The sequence below is a fragment of the Sinohyriopsis cumingii genome, chromosome 19, assembly GCF_028554795.1.
Source record: "Sinohyriopsis cumingii isolate HCF-2022 chromosome 19, ASM2855479v2, whole genome shotgun sequence".
In the NCBI taxonomy this organism is placed as follows: domain Eukaryota; kingdom Metazoa; phylum Mollusca; class Bivalvia; order Unionida; family Unionidae; genus Sinohyriopsis; species Sinohyriopsis cumingii.
Genome location: NC_142979.1, coordinates 67,680,133 through 67,696,727, shown reverse-complemented (window position 1 = coordinate 67,696,727; position 16,595 = coordinate 67,680,133). Strand labels below are relative to the sequence as shown.

At 34.7% G+C, this 16,595-nt stretch overlaps 1 protein-coding gene across 3 annotated transcripts in view; it reads right to left on the bottom strand.

The window, feature by feature from the left end:
- LOC149775884 (retinal-binding protein-like) overlaps positions 1–16,595 on the bottom strand; it is a 44,120-nt gene that overhangs the window by 20,281 nt on the left and 7,244 nt on the right. For 2 of the 3 annotated variants that reach the window (XM_089943243.1, XM_089943244.1), the window contains exons 5-10: positions 13,903–13,965; positions 11,569–11,757; positions 5,660–5,735; positions 3,621–3,701; positions 2,393–2,476; positions 1,010–1,116 (exon numbers count right to left, since the gene is read on the bottom strand). In XM_089943243.1, the coding sequence (XP_089799369.1) occupies positions 1,010–1,116; positions 2,393–2,476; positions 3,621–3,701; positions 5,660–5,735; positions 11,569–11,757; positions 13,903–13,965 (600 nt within the window). Of the gene's footprint in view, positions 1–1,009; positions 1,117–2,392; positions 2,477–3,620; positions 3,702–5,659; positions 5,736–11,568; positions 12,696–13,902; positions 13,966–16,595 lie in introns of those variants that run through there. The other variant, XM_089943245.1, reaches the window with a different exon arrangement.

Here is a 16,595-nt window from a genome sequence, read left to right as displayed (position 1 = left end):
GTACTACGATTCTAGTACTAATAAAGTATACATACGACCTACAATTAAAAGCAGTCGCATTCCACAAAGACCGAACAAATATCTACTGACCTTTTGAAGCTTTCTGTACTTATTTCCCGCTCTAAGATTTTCCCGCCAATAACGAATGGCTATTCGGAGTTACGCTAACCTCCACTCTGGGTAATTTCTCTTAGCGAACTAACTTTTGCCGGAAAACGCAGGGATATCATTCTACCCAAATCAAGGTCTCCCCCCATCTCGATTCTGATTGGGTGGCGCTATGCCCCTGTCCAATCGTCTTAGTGGCCAGTTCAACCTGTCTGTCTGTTTGCAGGGGAAAGAAGTTAGGACACTCCCACTTCTTCATGCAATTTCTTTTGATCTTGGAAACATTTCGACACCTAGGTGATAACTGGCTGTCTGTGACTTCGCAACTCCGATGTTCGGTCCTTCGATTCTAGCCACAACAATCTTACGTAACGGATTAGTACTAGCCTTCGGTAATGTTCGACATCAAACAATGACCCGTCAGAACTACCTTGATTATACATGTTTCAAACTGGGCTACTCTGGGTCGGGGTAAACATGACAAAGGCACAGGATCTGTCTGACTGCTATGTCGTATTCGTTCAGTTTGCACAGTTTCATTTTAAACGGGTCAATCAAAGCCGCAGGTTTTCATTTTATGCCGCAGGAAAAAATAATTCTGAAATAGTGTTCTCAAATTCGGCAACTACATTGACGGGAACAAAGTACGTATTTTTTCTTTTAATAGAAAAATTTAATGGAATAGCATCTGTTGAGATATCTATTACTCCAACACCAATAGTAAATAAGTGATTATTTTTCACCAAAAACATTGCTTTTGGTCGTTGATTTGAAGGATGAATATGTATTGATTTTAGTTTGTAAAGTAAATTTGATTGCACAGACTTTTGGATTGACATTGTACATTGCCTAAATGGATGGTATTGACATGTTTAAAGAACTTTACTTGCGTTGCACTTACCATGGTGACGCATCGCGGATTTCCATCAGGATCGGTGAGTCTGCCTCCTAGATATGCTGGAAGTTGGTCGGCATCAATGTGCTTCAGTAGAAATTCTTTGCAGTCAGCTGTAGGAACATATTAATTCTTCAGTCTGTTTGAATGACTACTTACGTTTAAAATAATAAAGAAAAACTCGAAAAATAAAGAATTTAAACTTGAAAGTAAAATCGTTCAAATCCAAATGCACTTGCCAAATTTAGTACTTAGATTTCACCTTTCACTAGTTTTGCTGAAAATAGTGTGATGTGTGTGATATGGATTTTTAACGTAGCTTTAACAATTTTTCAGTCATACGATGTCTGCAGTGTGACAGTTTATAGTGATGTCTAGCAGACATGTAGCATGATGTCCCACCCTGTCACATTATCCTGACACCAGTCCGACCAGTCCTAACACTAACCTCTTAATGCTGAGCGCCAAGCAAGGCAGTTTTTAGTACCATTTTTGTAAGTCTTTGATATGACTAGGTCGGGGATCGAACCCACGACCTCACCTTCCACTAGTTGTACTGAAATAGCCATGATATTTGAATTCCTAATCCCGATGAAATTTTACTTCCTATTCCATATGACAATTTTCTGTTTCCTATGATATTTGAATTCCTATTTCCTATGCTATTTGAATTCCTAATCCCTATGATATTTTAATTCCTATTGCATATGACATTTGAATTCCTATTGCATATAATATCTGAATTCCTATTCCCTATGACTTTGAATTCCTATTGCCTTTGAGAATTTGAATTATTATTCCCTATGATATTTGAATACTTATTCCCTGTGATATTTGAATTCTTATTCCCTATGATATTTGAATTCATATTCCCGATACAATTTGAATTTCTATTCCATATGACTATTTGAATGTCTATTCCTTAAGATAACAAAAGATAGGGTAAAGTTGCAGATTATCACTCTAAGTTATTTTTAACAGATTTATATTATATTACTTGCATTATTTATCGCTTCGTGAGTCTGATATTGGCTGCTACTATTAGAATTTATTACTTATTTACATGTCTTATTTTTTAAAAATATATTTAGGTGGAAAAATATATACTTGTAAACACCATGTACCTTTATAGCTATATTTATACTATTCAAATGTTTTCGGACTGTGGCAATATGAATTAGTTTATTCCAGAACACGTACATGTACCTTTACAACCTACATTTGGAAAAATGTAAATGGATTTGTTTCACAACAAAAGGTTTTCCTTGAAGAAAGAAATTAAGCACGATAGAATGAAAAAGCGAAATATATGAAATAGTATCTCAATTTTAACTTTGATAACTTTAGGAAAAACACTATCCACAGCTTCTCCAAAAGAATATGTCTTACCTCCCAAAACAAATATTTTCTTTCTCATGTCTTCGCTTATTAACGGTCTCGCAAGTTTGTATAGCAATGGAAATATTCGTGGAGCTGGAAAGAGTATTAGCAAAACAGAAAGCCAATAAATGTTTGAAATGGGAATGGTCGCAAAATATATACATTAATAATGAAAGAAAATTTGATGGTAGGAATAATACATCATTGCAATATCGCAATATCTGCTAAATACCTTTGGTCGGAAGTAAAACACAAATATTCATAAGAAACTCAAGTTAATTATGTTAATTATTGCATAAATGGAGATGGTTTCCAATGATAAATTTGTATCATCCCCTAATTATACCTTAAAGTGGTGGTCTGTATATATATATATATATATATATATATATATATATATATATATATATATATATATATATGCGAAGATTCGTCATCTGTACCTACATTACAGTACTGTACATTTCTTTTGTAACTTTAATAGTTTGTATTTAAATTTATCTGAGACACTATTATATATGTATAATTCTGTTGGTTTTTTTCCACTATATCCAAGATCGAGTCCGTTAATTTATGCATCAATATATTTTTCCATGTATCGTTTTGGTTTTACTTATACATCTATATATTTGTGCATGTACCGTTTGGGTTTTACTTATACATCAATTTATTTGTCCATGTACAGTTTTGGTTTTACTTGTACATCAATATATTTGTCCATGTACTGTTTTTCTTTTACTTATACATCAATATATTTGTCCATGTATCGTTTTGGTTTTACTTATTGATCAATATATTTGTCCATGTATCGTTTTGGTTTTACTTATTGATGAATATATTTGTCCATGTATCGTTTTGGTTTTACTTATACATCAATATATTTGTCCATGTATCGTTTTGGTTTTACTTATACATCAAAATATATGTCCATGTACCGTTTCGGTTTTACTTATAGATCAATATATTTGTCCATGTACCGTTTTGGTTTTACTTATAGATCAATATATTTGTCCATGTATCGTTTTGGTTTTACTTATACATCAATATATTTGTCCATGTATCGTTTTGGTTTTACTTATACATCAAAATATATGTCCATGTACCGTTTCGGTTTTACTTATAGATCAATATATTTGTCCATGTACCGTTTCGGTTTTACTTATAGATCAATATATTTGTCCATGTACCGTTTTGGTCCACGAGGATGTATACGTAGATAAAAGTAAATACTTTTTACCATTTATAACTAAAAGCCTCTTCATCATTTCCGGATAGTTGTCTTCCAAAACTTTCACTAAATGCAGATACATTTGAAGACCTGTAAAAGTTAAAACATTGATGATTGTTAACTGCATATAACGTTCCTATTTGCGTCGATTATTTGTATCCCGTATGTTCACACAGTTTGAATGGTTTATTATTATTTCAGAAAAGTACAAATAATGTCTACCTTTTTCAACTTACAGGCAGCAACGTAAGATAAAGGTATTGCATGTCATAGTTAATGAAGTGATACTGACGAATACGTGAGATACATTTCACGATCATTACATCACAATCGGTTGCTGATAATATGTATTTTGTAGTAAAGCAGAGAAATTAAAAGCTGGAGTTTCATTAGCTTTTCCTTGCAATATTACGTGTTGCGATTCATCGAAGCAGGTATACAAATGATCAAATCAATAACGACAAAGCAATCATCCAATCACAGTCATTTGTATTACATACCCATATTTGTGTACACACCAACAACATACTTACGCTCCTCTTCTGACAATCGTGTAATCATTATTCCCACTACGGAAACGAAGCCATATGGACAACGTTCTTTTGCATACCAGGGCCCGGCAACGTGGAATGAACTGCCCACTGAACTTAGACACAAAGACACAGTGATCCCATTCAAGAGTGCTCTTAAAACTCACCTTTTTCGACTGCAAGAACAAACTTACAAACCTAATAATGTTCCCTGTCTTAAATATTTACAGCATGTTTTTATGTTTTCTAATTTCATGGTGTTTGTTTTCTGTAATAATATCATTATATATGTTTTTTATGATATAGTGTTGTCTAATTTTGTAAAGCGATTAGAGCTTCTAAAGATTAGGCGCTATACAAAGTTTTTATAATTATTATTATTATTATATCCAAAACTTTCTGGAATCGTGGTAGCCCAATTGGTACTGTGTCGAACTCGTAATCCATGGATCGCGGGTTCGATACCCACTTAGACCAGCAAGAGTTGGCGACCTCGAGGTGTACTTGGAGAAGGCATTTAACTCCCATTTTTCAAACGGTTAGATTTTATACAATACTGTATGAAAAGTACTGTTATTAGATAGAACACAATAATGTGTAAAAATAACATTAGATATTACACAAAAATGTGTAAAAAGTACCGTTATTAAATATTACACAATAATGTGTAAAAAGTACCGTTATTAAATATTACACAATAATGTGTAAAACGTATCGTTATTAGATATTACACAATAATGTGTAAAAATAGCATTAGATATTACACAATAATGTGTAAAATGTACCGTTAATAGATATTACACAATACTGTGTAAAAACATACCATTAGATATTGCACAATAATGTGTAAAAAGTACTGTTATTAGATATTACACAGTAATGTGTAAAAAGTACCGTTATTAGATATTACACAATAATGTGTAAAAAAAATCATTAGATATTACACAATAATGTGTCAAACGTACCGTTATTAGATACTACACAATAATGTGTAAAAAGTATCGTTATTAAATATTACACAATAATGTGTAAAAATACCATTAGATATTACACAATAATGTGTAAAAAGTACCGTTATTAGATATTACACAATAATGTGTAAAAAATACCATTAGATATTACACAATAATGTGTAAAACGTACCGATATTAGATATTACACAATAATGTGTAAAAAGTACCATTATTAGCTATTACACAATAATGTGTAAAAATACCATTAGATATTACACAATAATGTGTAAAAAATTACTGTTATTAGATATTACACAATAACGTGTAAAAAGTACCGTTTTTAATTATTATACAATAATGTGTAAAAAAATTACTGTTAAAGTTAACAAAAACAGCATTAGCCAATCATTAATCCATTCCAAAAAGTCAATATTTCTATAGCACATGCGTAACAAAGTTAGCTCTGGCTTAAGTTCGATTTTTCCTTGTTTTATTACTCTTCTCTTAAAAGGCATTATTTACTCTCACTAACCGAGATTGAAAATTGTTATGATGAATTCTTTACCTGGTCTCCATAACATTTTTGTACCGACGCCTTCCATATCAAATATCACAGATAGTCCTTCCACTTTCCGCCCGAGCTAGGAGAAGAAAAAGCAAAATAACTTTATCACAATTTTTTTTCTCCAGAATTACAGCGCTATAGCCCATTTCATGCAGACTTGGTGAACTTCGTAATTTGCTCGGAATTTTGATCACGCGGCGGGTGGTCAGCTGACCGTAATAGGCACTCGATAAGTGGTGGGCAAAATATGGCGCCGCTTCAGCATCAGCATCAACTTCTGTAACTACTTCAACATCGTTTATCGAGTCGAAAAATGCATATTCAACAGCGATGCTACCGCAGATATTGGCGAAATTTAACATTAGAACCATCATGTCTTATTTTCTGGAAACCAGGGCGGATTTCAAACCCATACGAGAGAGTAGCTTTGAGCTGTTTACATCTGGACATGTACATGTAAGTAAGGAAACGGTGTCGAAGTAAACAAATTTAATCCTGACAGGCAAAGAGCAAGTTGTTCAAACTATTTATGTGCATCCGAAACGTCACTATAATAAAATGTGTGTTATATGAGTTTATCAGATTTGTTTTTGAAAGTCAGTAGATAATTTACATATAAATTTCAATCGTTTAATTAATTTTATTTCTGAAATATTTCTCAACAACAACGGACGCCAATTTTGTTATGTACATGTGCCCACCAGCGTTTGGTAGGCTGGAGTATAAAGTAACTCGGGAGGTTATTCGGATAATTACGGAGCAACTCGGTTAAATTCGGTATGAAATGGGCCATGGGTTCATTTCAAGAGCAGAGGCCAAAGTGCAAAAAGTGTTCTAACTTTCCAGATGCTTGTGGTATATATGGTATATGAAATTGAGTATAGCATAGTATACTAAATGGCGGCATTTTCACTCTGAAAAGTTATGTTCGAGTTTCCCTACTCTCAACGCGATGTGATTTTTCGACTGGTTTCCAGGGCAACCGCATACCGAACCCAAAGTAATGTTAGGTACGATGTTTCCAATGGAAATACCAAAAGTTGAAGTTGGTATCATAATCGTCACTCTGCATCAGAATTTAATTGGAAATCATGCCATACGAATCAAAATAGGGTTTTGTCCCTCCTATGAATGGAGATACATACATTATCATTTTCCTTTTGCGGCGACGGCAGCAGTAGCGCTGATATCTATGTTAAGGTCATGTGTCATAGTTGTGAAACGCAGAGGCGGCGTTAGCAGTACGCGGGGCCAAAGGCCGACCATGACCGCGCGGGGCCAGAGTATCGGTATCTCGATTGGTGTGCTGCTGCAAAAACTCTTGAGACACTAGCTGAGCGCAGTGTTTTAATAGCAGACTAAACTAAGTTGCTGTGGTATCTAAAGACTATCCGGGTACCTGGACAGGAATGGCCATAGACTAGAGATAGACGGGACGTGGCCCGCCTAGCCCATCGGCTCCCGCGCAACCCTGCGAAAATTTGAAAAACTGAAATCCAAGTTATCGGACAGCCGTTGTCCGCTAATGGCGTTGAGAAAATGGCTGCATCTGTCTGCATCTGTGCTGTCACCTGCTAATTGCGTTACGAAGTTGACTAAGTTGACTTCACAACTTTGCGTGCATTACGTGCGGCCTGTATCAGCGTTTCCAATTTAACAGAGAATATAGCTTGACAAACTCATAAGGACGACCTTAGGACTGAAGCGCAGGGCCCCATCAAGAGCGGGACCTGGGGCGGTCGCCCTACTTGCCACCCCCAAACGCCGTTCATGGTGAAACGTCACGTGTCTTCGAAAAAAACTTTGCTCCATTTACCATAAACTTGGGGATAATATTACTTTATTTCTGGAGTTTGTAACCTGATACGTTACAATTTACTATCACACCTGCGAAAGCAGAATACTGGAAGCACAATTAACATTGCTTATGTGCTATGCGAAACTTCGAGAAGGACACGTGTCTTTCTACATTAGTATTCAATTACAACCTCAAGACAGTTTTTCTTTATCCTTGACCTTTGTACATTATATGCTACGTACTCCTGTTTTATGCTAATTAAACATGATTTTACGTCATCACGACGCCGCTCACGTGCGAGACGCTGCGAACTGATGAACCTTTATATTCTACTGCAATTGTTTGGCCAATCAGAGAGATATTATTTGACGAAAGAAAACCACAGAAACATACTGTTCTGTACGTGGAAGTATACTGCTTTGTATGTAGATACCTACAGTTTTGTATAGAAATATACTGGCTTCTATGGTGTGTATAGCTACAATAATTGCAAATATGCTATTAAAGGTAATCTAAAACTTAAACAGGTGCAAACCAAGCTTTCATAGATATAAGCTGTCGAACAGAAGTAAGAATGATGTCTATATTTTATATACTTCGTAACATATATCAAGTCTTTCTTCGTCTTCCGTATCGCTTGTCTCTAGTGATACTTCACGTCACATTGATTGCTATAGTAAGTATTATATAAAGATATCAACGTATATGAATCCGGTAAACAACGCTAGCACCAATATTTAATAGAAACCTGCATCCTTACTATAAACACGGTTAGACTACCATTTTTGTCACATGATGTATGCAAAAATGTGTTCAAGGTACCGTTAAAAGCAACAAAATAAAATTAAAAAAATAAACCGAGTACAAGCCTACAAACAAATTCAGCAAATGTTACATGATCATTGCACATTAGTGCTAATGGCATTGAGCGGGATATTGCTTGAATAAAACTTATATACTGCTTAATGTTTTAGCCAAGTTATATCGCATGTAAAAGGTTTCATCAGATTTCCTACTCACTGAATTCTGCTTACATCCAATGCAATAACTATATTTGTGGCAACTGGAAGAAATGAAGAAAATCACAACCAGATTTTAATTTGCATGGTACATATTTAAGATAGTTTTACAAAATAATATTGAATAATAAATGTTGGCCTATTATACGTAGAACGATATAAGTGGTACCAATCGCTTAATTACATATGGTGGGTAACCGCGTAAATATGACGTTGAAAGCAAAGCCTAAAGGTTATTTTATAGATTGGAACGAATCATTATCCATTTGCAATTATGCTTTGATGTTCGGTGTTCATGTACATGTATGACTATGACTATACATATTGAGCCTGAAGCACGGCAATGCAATTAATACAAGGAGTCCCGCACATCGGATAATGGGATACCGCCTCTTCAATGGTATGAATAATGTTATATTTCGGCTTCTACCTGGGTGGAGGATTATCGACGGATATTTGCTTCTTTAGGCGACGTGATCAGTCTCTATCGCCAATAATCTGAACCATCCCCAGTCAAGAATGTTTGGGACCAACGTGCCAGAAATCATCAGAGGAGGTCAGAATTGTTATTTTTTCTTGAATGATAGGTCTTCAAAGAATTTATTTCTGAAAGATCTTGTAGCTGACAAGAATAATTAATTTTTGTTTGAGAAATCATACTTCGTGACTGTTATCATGGCTATACAATATGAACATGTTTGAGCACAACACCTAGGCCAACCACTATTTGTTTGATATGTGGCCAGGACACGGCAAAGAAATGTAACCTAAGCCTAGCTTAAACTTTGCCTCATCAACTTAATGTGTCAAAAGAACCAAGGACAGTATTTAAGAATAATACATTATTATCCTATAATGTTTTCAAAGTCAGATAGAAAAGCTTATTGTTCAGTCAGTATCTCCGACACTCGTCTCTTATAACTTGTGGACCTACTTTTCACAGACAACAGGGGTCAGTAATAAATATAGATTAATGTACAGGAAAATAATATCTCTTTAAGTAAACGTCAAGGACAACTGTTTTCAGAAATTTTGGAGACAAGAGAATATTACAAGATGCGTACAGCAGGTAAGTAATTTAAGTGATTTTAAAATCACCTTTTGTTTAACAAGATATAAAACATTTCTCTACTCCGTTAATTCTGCCCATACAATAGACAAAATTATATAAATCAAGATTTTCACCGCTGCAACAATATTGTTATATGTATATATTGTCCGTGATTGTAGCTTGCAAGGGTCATTTGTAAACTACATATTATATAGGTAATTTTATCAATGAATTTAGATTATGCTTTAAGATAATAATAATTTGTAAGCAACATGTTTGCTTCATTTTGAGTTCAGGACCTTGGTTTTTCCCTTGGAAATTCTATCGTCTACCTGATTTTGTCAAGTTTGTAAGTTACAAACAGTCCAAGGTCTAATCTCATTTACAAAATTTAGAATGTTTTACAAAGAAACTTTTGATCCACATCCTGGTCATCTTATTGTGTTTTATGTTTTTATATAAAGCTTAAGTTGTAAATAAAGCCTTCATTCCTATTTTAGGTCAGTTCTTGTGGAATCACTTTTACTTGTACTCAGACATAATTTAAGAGGAATTTTTTTATTTCAATTATTTATTGGAAGTAGAAAGCGCTCATTCACATTTCTGACAAAAACATTATTCTTGGATTATTGTAAATTCATTCGAATATATTCTGGATTATATTATTGTGATACAGCAATACTATTGGTAAATCGGTATATTCAAGATTATTTATACATCAGCACATTCAAGATTGGAATTTTCTATACTCTTGGATTTGTGATAGAACATTTACGATTATTTTGGGATTTAATTTACAATACTGTACGCTCCTCTGAATTTTATTTTGTAACTTTGACAATTAAACTGCTTGTCGGATTTTACAGAACTCGTTTTGCTTTTTCGTAGCAGTATGGTACGTTATTACTGTCTCTATCTGCGTAAAATTCGATTCTAAATGAAAACGGCAGAATCCCAGAGCTGACCGTCGCAAAATGTATTGGTATATAGTGGTATATAACGACTGATAGGAGTAATCAGTAGAACAAACGACGCAGACCGCTCCGGTGACCTAGTGGTTAGAGCGTCCGCCTCGGATGCGGGAGGTCGCAGGTTCAAACCCCGCCACAGTCATACCAATTGATCAAAAATGGTACTTGCAGCTGCCTTGCTCGGCGCTCAGCATTAATATGTTAGTGTAAGGAAAGGTCGGCCTCGTGTCAGGATAATGTGACTACGTGGGACATCGTGCAACATGCCTGCGACATGATGTCCCTGTGCTAGACATCGCTATAAATTATCACACTGCAGACATCTTAGCGATATGACTAAAAAAAATTTTAAGCGTCGTCAAAAATCAGAAACACACGCACACACACACTCAGACACTTATATAGGTTTAGCTGACAATATAGTATTGCTCCCACATTAAAGAATTGTGAAAAGCACTGTAATCTTTGAATCGCAAAGATGAGAGTATCTTCTCTTAAAGCTTGTTTCTGAAGTGTTGTTATTGGAAGTCTTCTTATGATTTTACTCTGGAGCGTACATTTCCTTTTGGAAATATCTACTGTTTATAATAAGGAGATATACAAAGTTATGTAATGAATATTGATTCTTATGATCCGTCATGGTTGCCATAGAAACGGATTGCATATATTGAGTCAAGGATATAGCAGCTCCATTTACATTTCATAATCAACATATACCGGGTCATGTTATGATACAGGAATTGTTTTGCAACACCTTAGGTAGACCAAAACTGAAAATTAGTGTCCCCGCTGTCACTCTCTTGTTTCAATTCAGTCAATAATTTCGAATTGTATGTAATCGTCATCATCAGTGTTATCATTATTATCAGTGATAGAAGCATTAGTAATTTTATCATTATTATTGTTAGAATTACCTATACTATCTGTAAAATGTGTTTTGTTTTATTTCCAAATTGATTAATTTTGCTGATATTCATAATACACTGTTCTTTAATACATACTAGTTAAAAAGAATCCACAACAGTCAAAACTAATAATTGGTTACTTCAGTCCTAACTTATATCGATTACCTTTTTACTTTGTTCTTTCCACATTTGTACAATCTGTTCACATTGCAGCAGCTTTGACTTCTCCAAATCGGACTTCCGGACAGACGCCATGATACCTTTCATATCAAGATGTCCATAAAGTTCCACTCGGACTGGAGAGCCGTCCTTGTCGTAGCCACAAAATCCCCCCGTCAGATATTTCTTTATGACCTTCCAAGGTAAATATATTTGAGCAAATATCAAAACATAATGCTTGCCTGCAATATAAACACAATGCTTGCTTGCAATATAAACATATAATGCTTGCTTGTAATATAAACACATGGACACACAGGCTTAATGTTTATGGCAGGTTAAGATTGGTACATATTGATCCTTCGATTATTCGCTGATGAATTTTCAAATAAAGAATCTTTATCGTTATTGATGACTGAGGAAATCTTACAAAGCATCACACTATATGATGGCTCAAGAAATATTACAAGCGTATGATAGTTTTACTTGTATATCATTATCGATCGATGCGTCTTATTCGATACAAGCAAGCATGGCGAATACGCCGTTGGGTAATGACATTAATGAAACACCGTATTTACTCATTTATCAGCCCTGTCCAAATGCAAATGGCACAGACTCAGATCAGCCGTGGCATAATGCGCCAGCGGATCTGGGTCTGTGCAGTTTGTTAAGAGTGATCGCAACAAACAACAAAAACCCTGATCTGTCCGTGCATTATGCGACGGCGGGTAAGGGTCTATGTTGCTTGCAGTTTGACTTGACCTGTAAGCGAGCAGAAACGGTACATGGTTTAAATGCAAAAGAAGTGTAGCGAAAACGGTATATAAGCATGTTTTTTGGTGATCAAAGTTATCAAATGTCTTCAAAATCAAATGTTTTCATCATCTTTACACACGTTTATAATACAGATTATGCCATTTTTTCTTGCATGAATCAATTGAAAATATTTATTTAATAGGAATATATTCTTGATGAAAAGAGAGATATTTAATTACAACATAACATTTCTTTAATTTATTATATCACAGACTGATGTTCATTACTTTTTTATGGTGATATTGATGACAACATGCATTCAACATGACCGAGATAAATCTAAAATGTTTGACACAGTAACTTTATTATAATCTGTGGCATACCGTATTCAAATAAACTGGTAGAAGTTATGTTCAATCTACTTCAGATAAATTAAGGTTTAATAATGTAGAGATAAATTAGAAACATCAGAAACATTTAATGAAGCCCCCAACCCCAAACCCCCCTTAAACAAACAAGATTGCAGGAACAGAGAAAACATTCAAATTCATAATATTTAATATGCATGTATTCTTCAGCTGAAAGAGAACGCTATCGTGAGGTCCTTGGAAATCGGGGAAACAACGACCTCAAGCCATTCTTTCCTTGGTTTTGAGGTAAATTTAAACAAGCTGACTTTAGACCCTTGGCGTGATACAATAATTGTAGTAGTAATAATAATAATAATAAGAAGAAGAAGAAGAAGAAGAAGAATATGTGTTTCTTCATTTTCAATTTTCGCGATTTTTACCTGACAAAATATGGGTCATTATGCATATTAAATATTCCTGCGGAAGGGAAATATCGATGTCAAGTGTTGAAACAACGATAAAATTAATTGAAGCCAATAACTACACAATTTACCGCTTCGAACTGCACATGCCCGATGCGATCATGTGTTATGAGCAAGCAAGCCATTACCACACTTCGTTTACTCGCAATTTGGCACTGCCTGGGGCCGCAGGGTTATTCCAAGGGAACCTAAAAGCACAATTATTGGCATTTGAGTGTCCACACAAGTTTATGAAGTTAAGAAAGGGTCATCATACTCGAAAAGGCCGTGAACCACTGACCTAGAATATTGTTACGGCCGTGCATAATTCGAGGTTTAACTTAATTCATTATAAAAGAAAGTACGTATGCTAGATATAACAAAGAAAGTCATTCCAAACAGAGGCAATGCCAACGTGCGATAAACAAATCATGATATGGATTGCTTGCTTTTGAAACAAAAGTTGGAGAAGCAAAAGCAACTATTTGCTCGAATTTCTGACTCGGCTGTATTTAGCGTTGTGAAAAAGGACTCTGCTGAAATAAAATGCATGGGGAGACATACAATAGCCATACAAATGACGCAAACGAAGAGGCGAAAATTATAACGACTATCATATTAAGGTAAAAGAGATTACTGACTCATTTTGGTTTTAGCACAAATTACGTATTATTAAGATTTGCGTGAAGAAAAGAAGCATTCTTGTGGCAAGCAGACACAACACTACGACTTCAGGCACACGAAGCACGTGGACAGTACCCTTACGATACCTCGGGTTCCTCGAATTCTTGTGTAATGTAGTCCAGGCGATATTCTTTTCTGGTTACCTGGTTCTATAACATAGTGTACACGCAATAATATTAAGTGAACTTTTTACGTATTTAGGAAGCGTTTCGACGCAGAAATCTCGATGGAAACATTATCTTAATCACTCAGTTGTAAAGGCATCACTGTTTAGAAGTGTTAATTTGGAAGATGATAATTTTATTTTACAAACATTTATTCATTGAGATCGAACACAAATATTCTAAAATGTGACTCGACTTAAGGCGAATACAAATGTGAATGCATGTGCATTAGCTCCATTGTACTCGGAAAGAAATTAATGAGTATCATATTCAATGAGTACAGTTTTGGAAAAGAAAATAACAGCTACAATAACAGCTACGTTTACCATTTCCCTGTATAATGTACAATATACGGGTATTATCTTCACTGCCATATAAGTGTATGTACATGATAATTATATATCCTGCACCTGTGGTTCAATATTCATCAAAATAATGATCTTCCAAATAAGGAAGCCTGTTCATATAAACTTCTGATTAAAGTTAAATGCTGATATCCTTTATCTTTCGGGATGCACATTTTAGTTTGTTTGCTTATGCTCGGAGGATGGACAACAGGCCATCTCATAAATTCTTCTGGACGATGACCGGTAAAGCTATAAAAAAAGCATTAGTTAATTTGCCGCCAGGTCAGCTAATGAGACTACTTATATATATATATATATATATATATATATATATATATATATATATATATATATATATATATATATATATACACACACACACACACAAACAGACATGGACGTTACATTCTTTCTTAATTGACAGACGAAATCTTTAAACGGCTGGTGTCAGAGGATAGTATGTCAGTTACTGTGAGATTTGGCCTTAATTCTTCCGTTCATTTCCAACATGCAATTGGCAGGCAACGACCAATCTCATGACAATTAGATCTCCACTGTCCTACCTTCAGATCTCATAGCGACCGCTTAGAGGTCATGTTCAGGTGACTTATGTTATTACCATAATCGCTAATTGTGCTAGTCAATCAGATGACGTCGTTTCTCTTCGTGTTTTTGAGACTGAGCAGTATCAAGCATCAGTGTGTGCCGAACGATTTGATTCACATTCCTGTTCTGAAAGCTGCATTTCCAGGGGCTAATTCATAGATCAAAAGAACATAACCCATAAGTGGTCGCTGTCAGATCTTCGCGCTGGACAATCTGATTCTAATGAGATTGGGTAAAGACTTACTCCCGTTAAGAGAGTTTTGGGTTTTTCCTCTGGAGAAGTCTCGTGACACCAGTACCAATAACGGCTATTTTATCGGTGTAAAATAATTCTTTATACATTGCTAATTTGTAATTCCCACCGAAGCTCCTTCATGCTTCATAAGAAAGAAGACGAAGACAAGGGTGAATCATGTTGGCTTCAGTTTATATTAGTTTCGATTACATTATACTTCAGTAATAGTAGTTGTTAGTACTTTGAATCATGTTAAGAATCTACACAAACGCAGCCTCATGTTGCAAACTCATTCCGGTGGTCTTTAAACTGTATAAGCACGATAACAAACCTGTTCATTATAAATCTAAAACACAGATCCACACACATCACATGTGTACATACAAGATGAAATGGACAGTTAAGATACAATTATTGAAAAGAACAAACCTTCTGTGAAAAATCTTTGACAAACACTAAATCCCATCTCTTTGTTACAAATATGTTTAAGCAAGGATGCAGTCAAACTACAAGATGACACTGCGTCTGCTTCTATTATTTAAAGACATGTTGATTAGTGACGAAAGTGGGAATGCAGAGAAAACTAGTCAGTAGAAAGCGAAAATATAAGATGCAAAGGCCTTTCGTACTGCAAAAATAGACACAAAGGCATTTCTTACAGTAAGAATAAAGACACAAAAGCCTTTCTTACCGTAAAAATAAAAAACAAACGTCTTCTTTTGCCATCAAAATAAAGGAGAAAATACCTATCTTACCGTAAGAATAAAAACACAAAGGCCTTCTTCTACCATAAAATAAAGGTACAAATACCTTATTTACCACAATTATAAAAACACAAATGCCTTCTTTTATCATAAAAATAAAGTTGCAAAGGCCTTAATTATAGTTAGTACTGAAATATGTGCAAAACTGTATCCAAACTTTTGACATCGGCATTATCACTGTGATAAATACCTCAAAGGGAGAACAACTGATATACTTAGTCTTTATTACACTACATTTCTTTTATCATTTTAACTTCAGTGACAAAAGTAATTGTAAAATCGAATAAAAAGTGATTGAAATCATTTATCGATTTCGCCAATTTGTTAACGATTATTTAAAATAAATCCTAAATGCATGAATTTAGACTTTTAACACAAGACTATGGATGGAAAGTGAGCAAACCGAATGTTTTACCTACCGGAAACATGAATTTGACTCTTATGGTAAAAGTATGAATACCAAAATGCCACATAATATGAGGTGTTAGTATTTAGCTTAATACGTGTATCGTAGACTCATATACACCAAGAGATCATTACCTAAGTCGCATCGATAGAATAGATTAGAAAACAGCGTAAAATCTATTTGCAATTTTAATCATTAACGTCGTAGCCGAGTCTACATTACACGGTTTGCATGGATCTCAGACTGTGAGCTAGTGT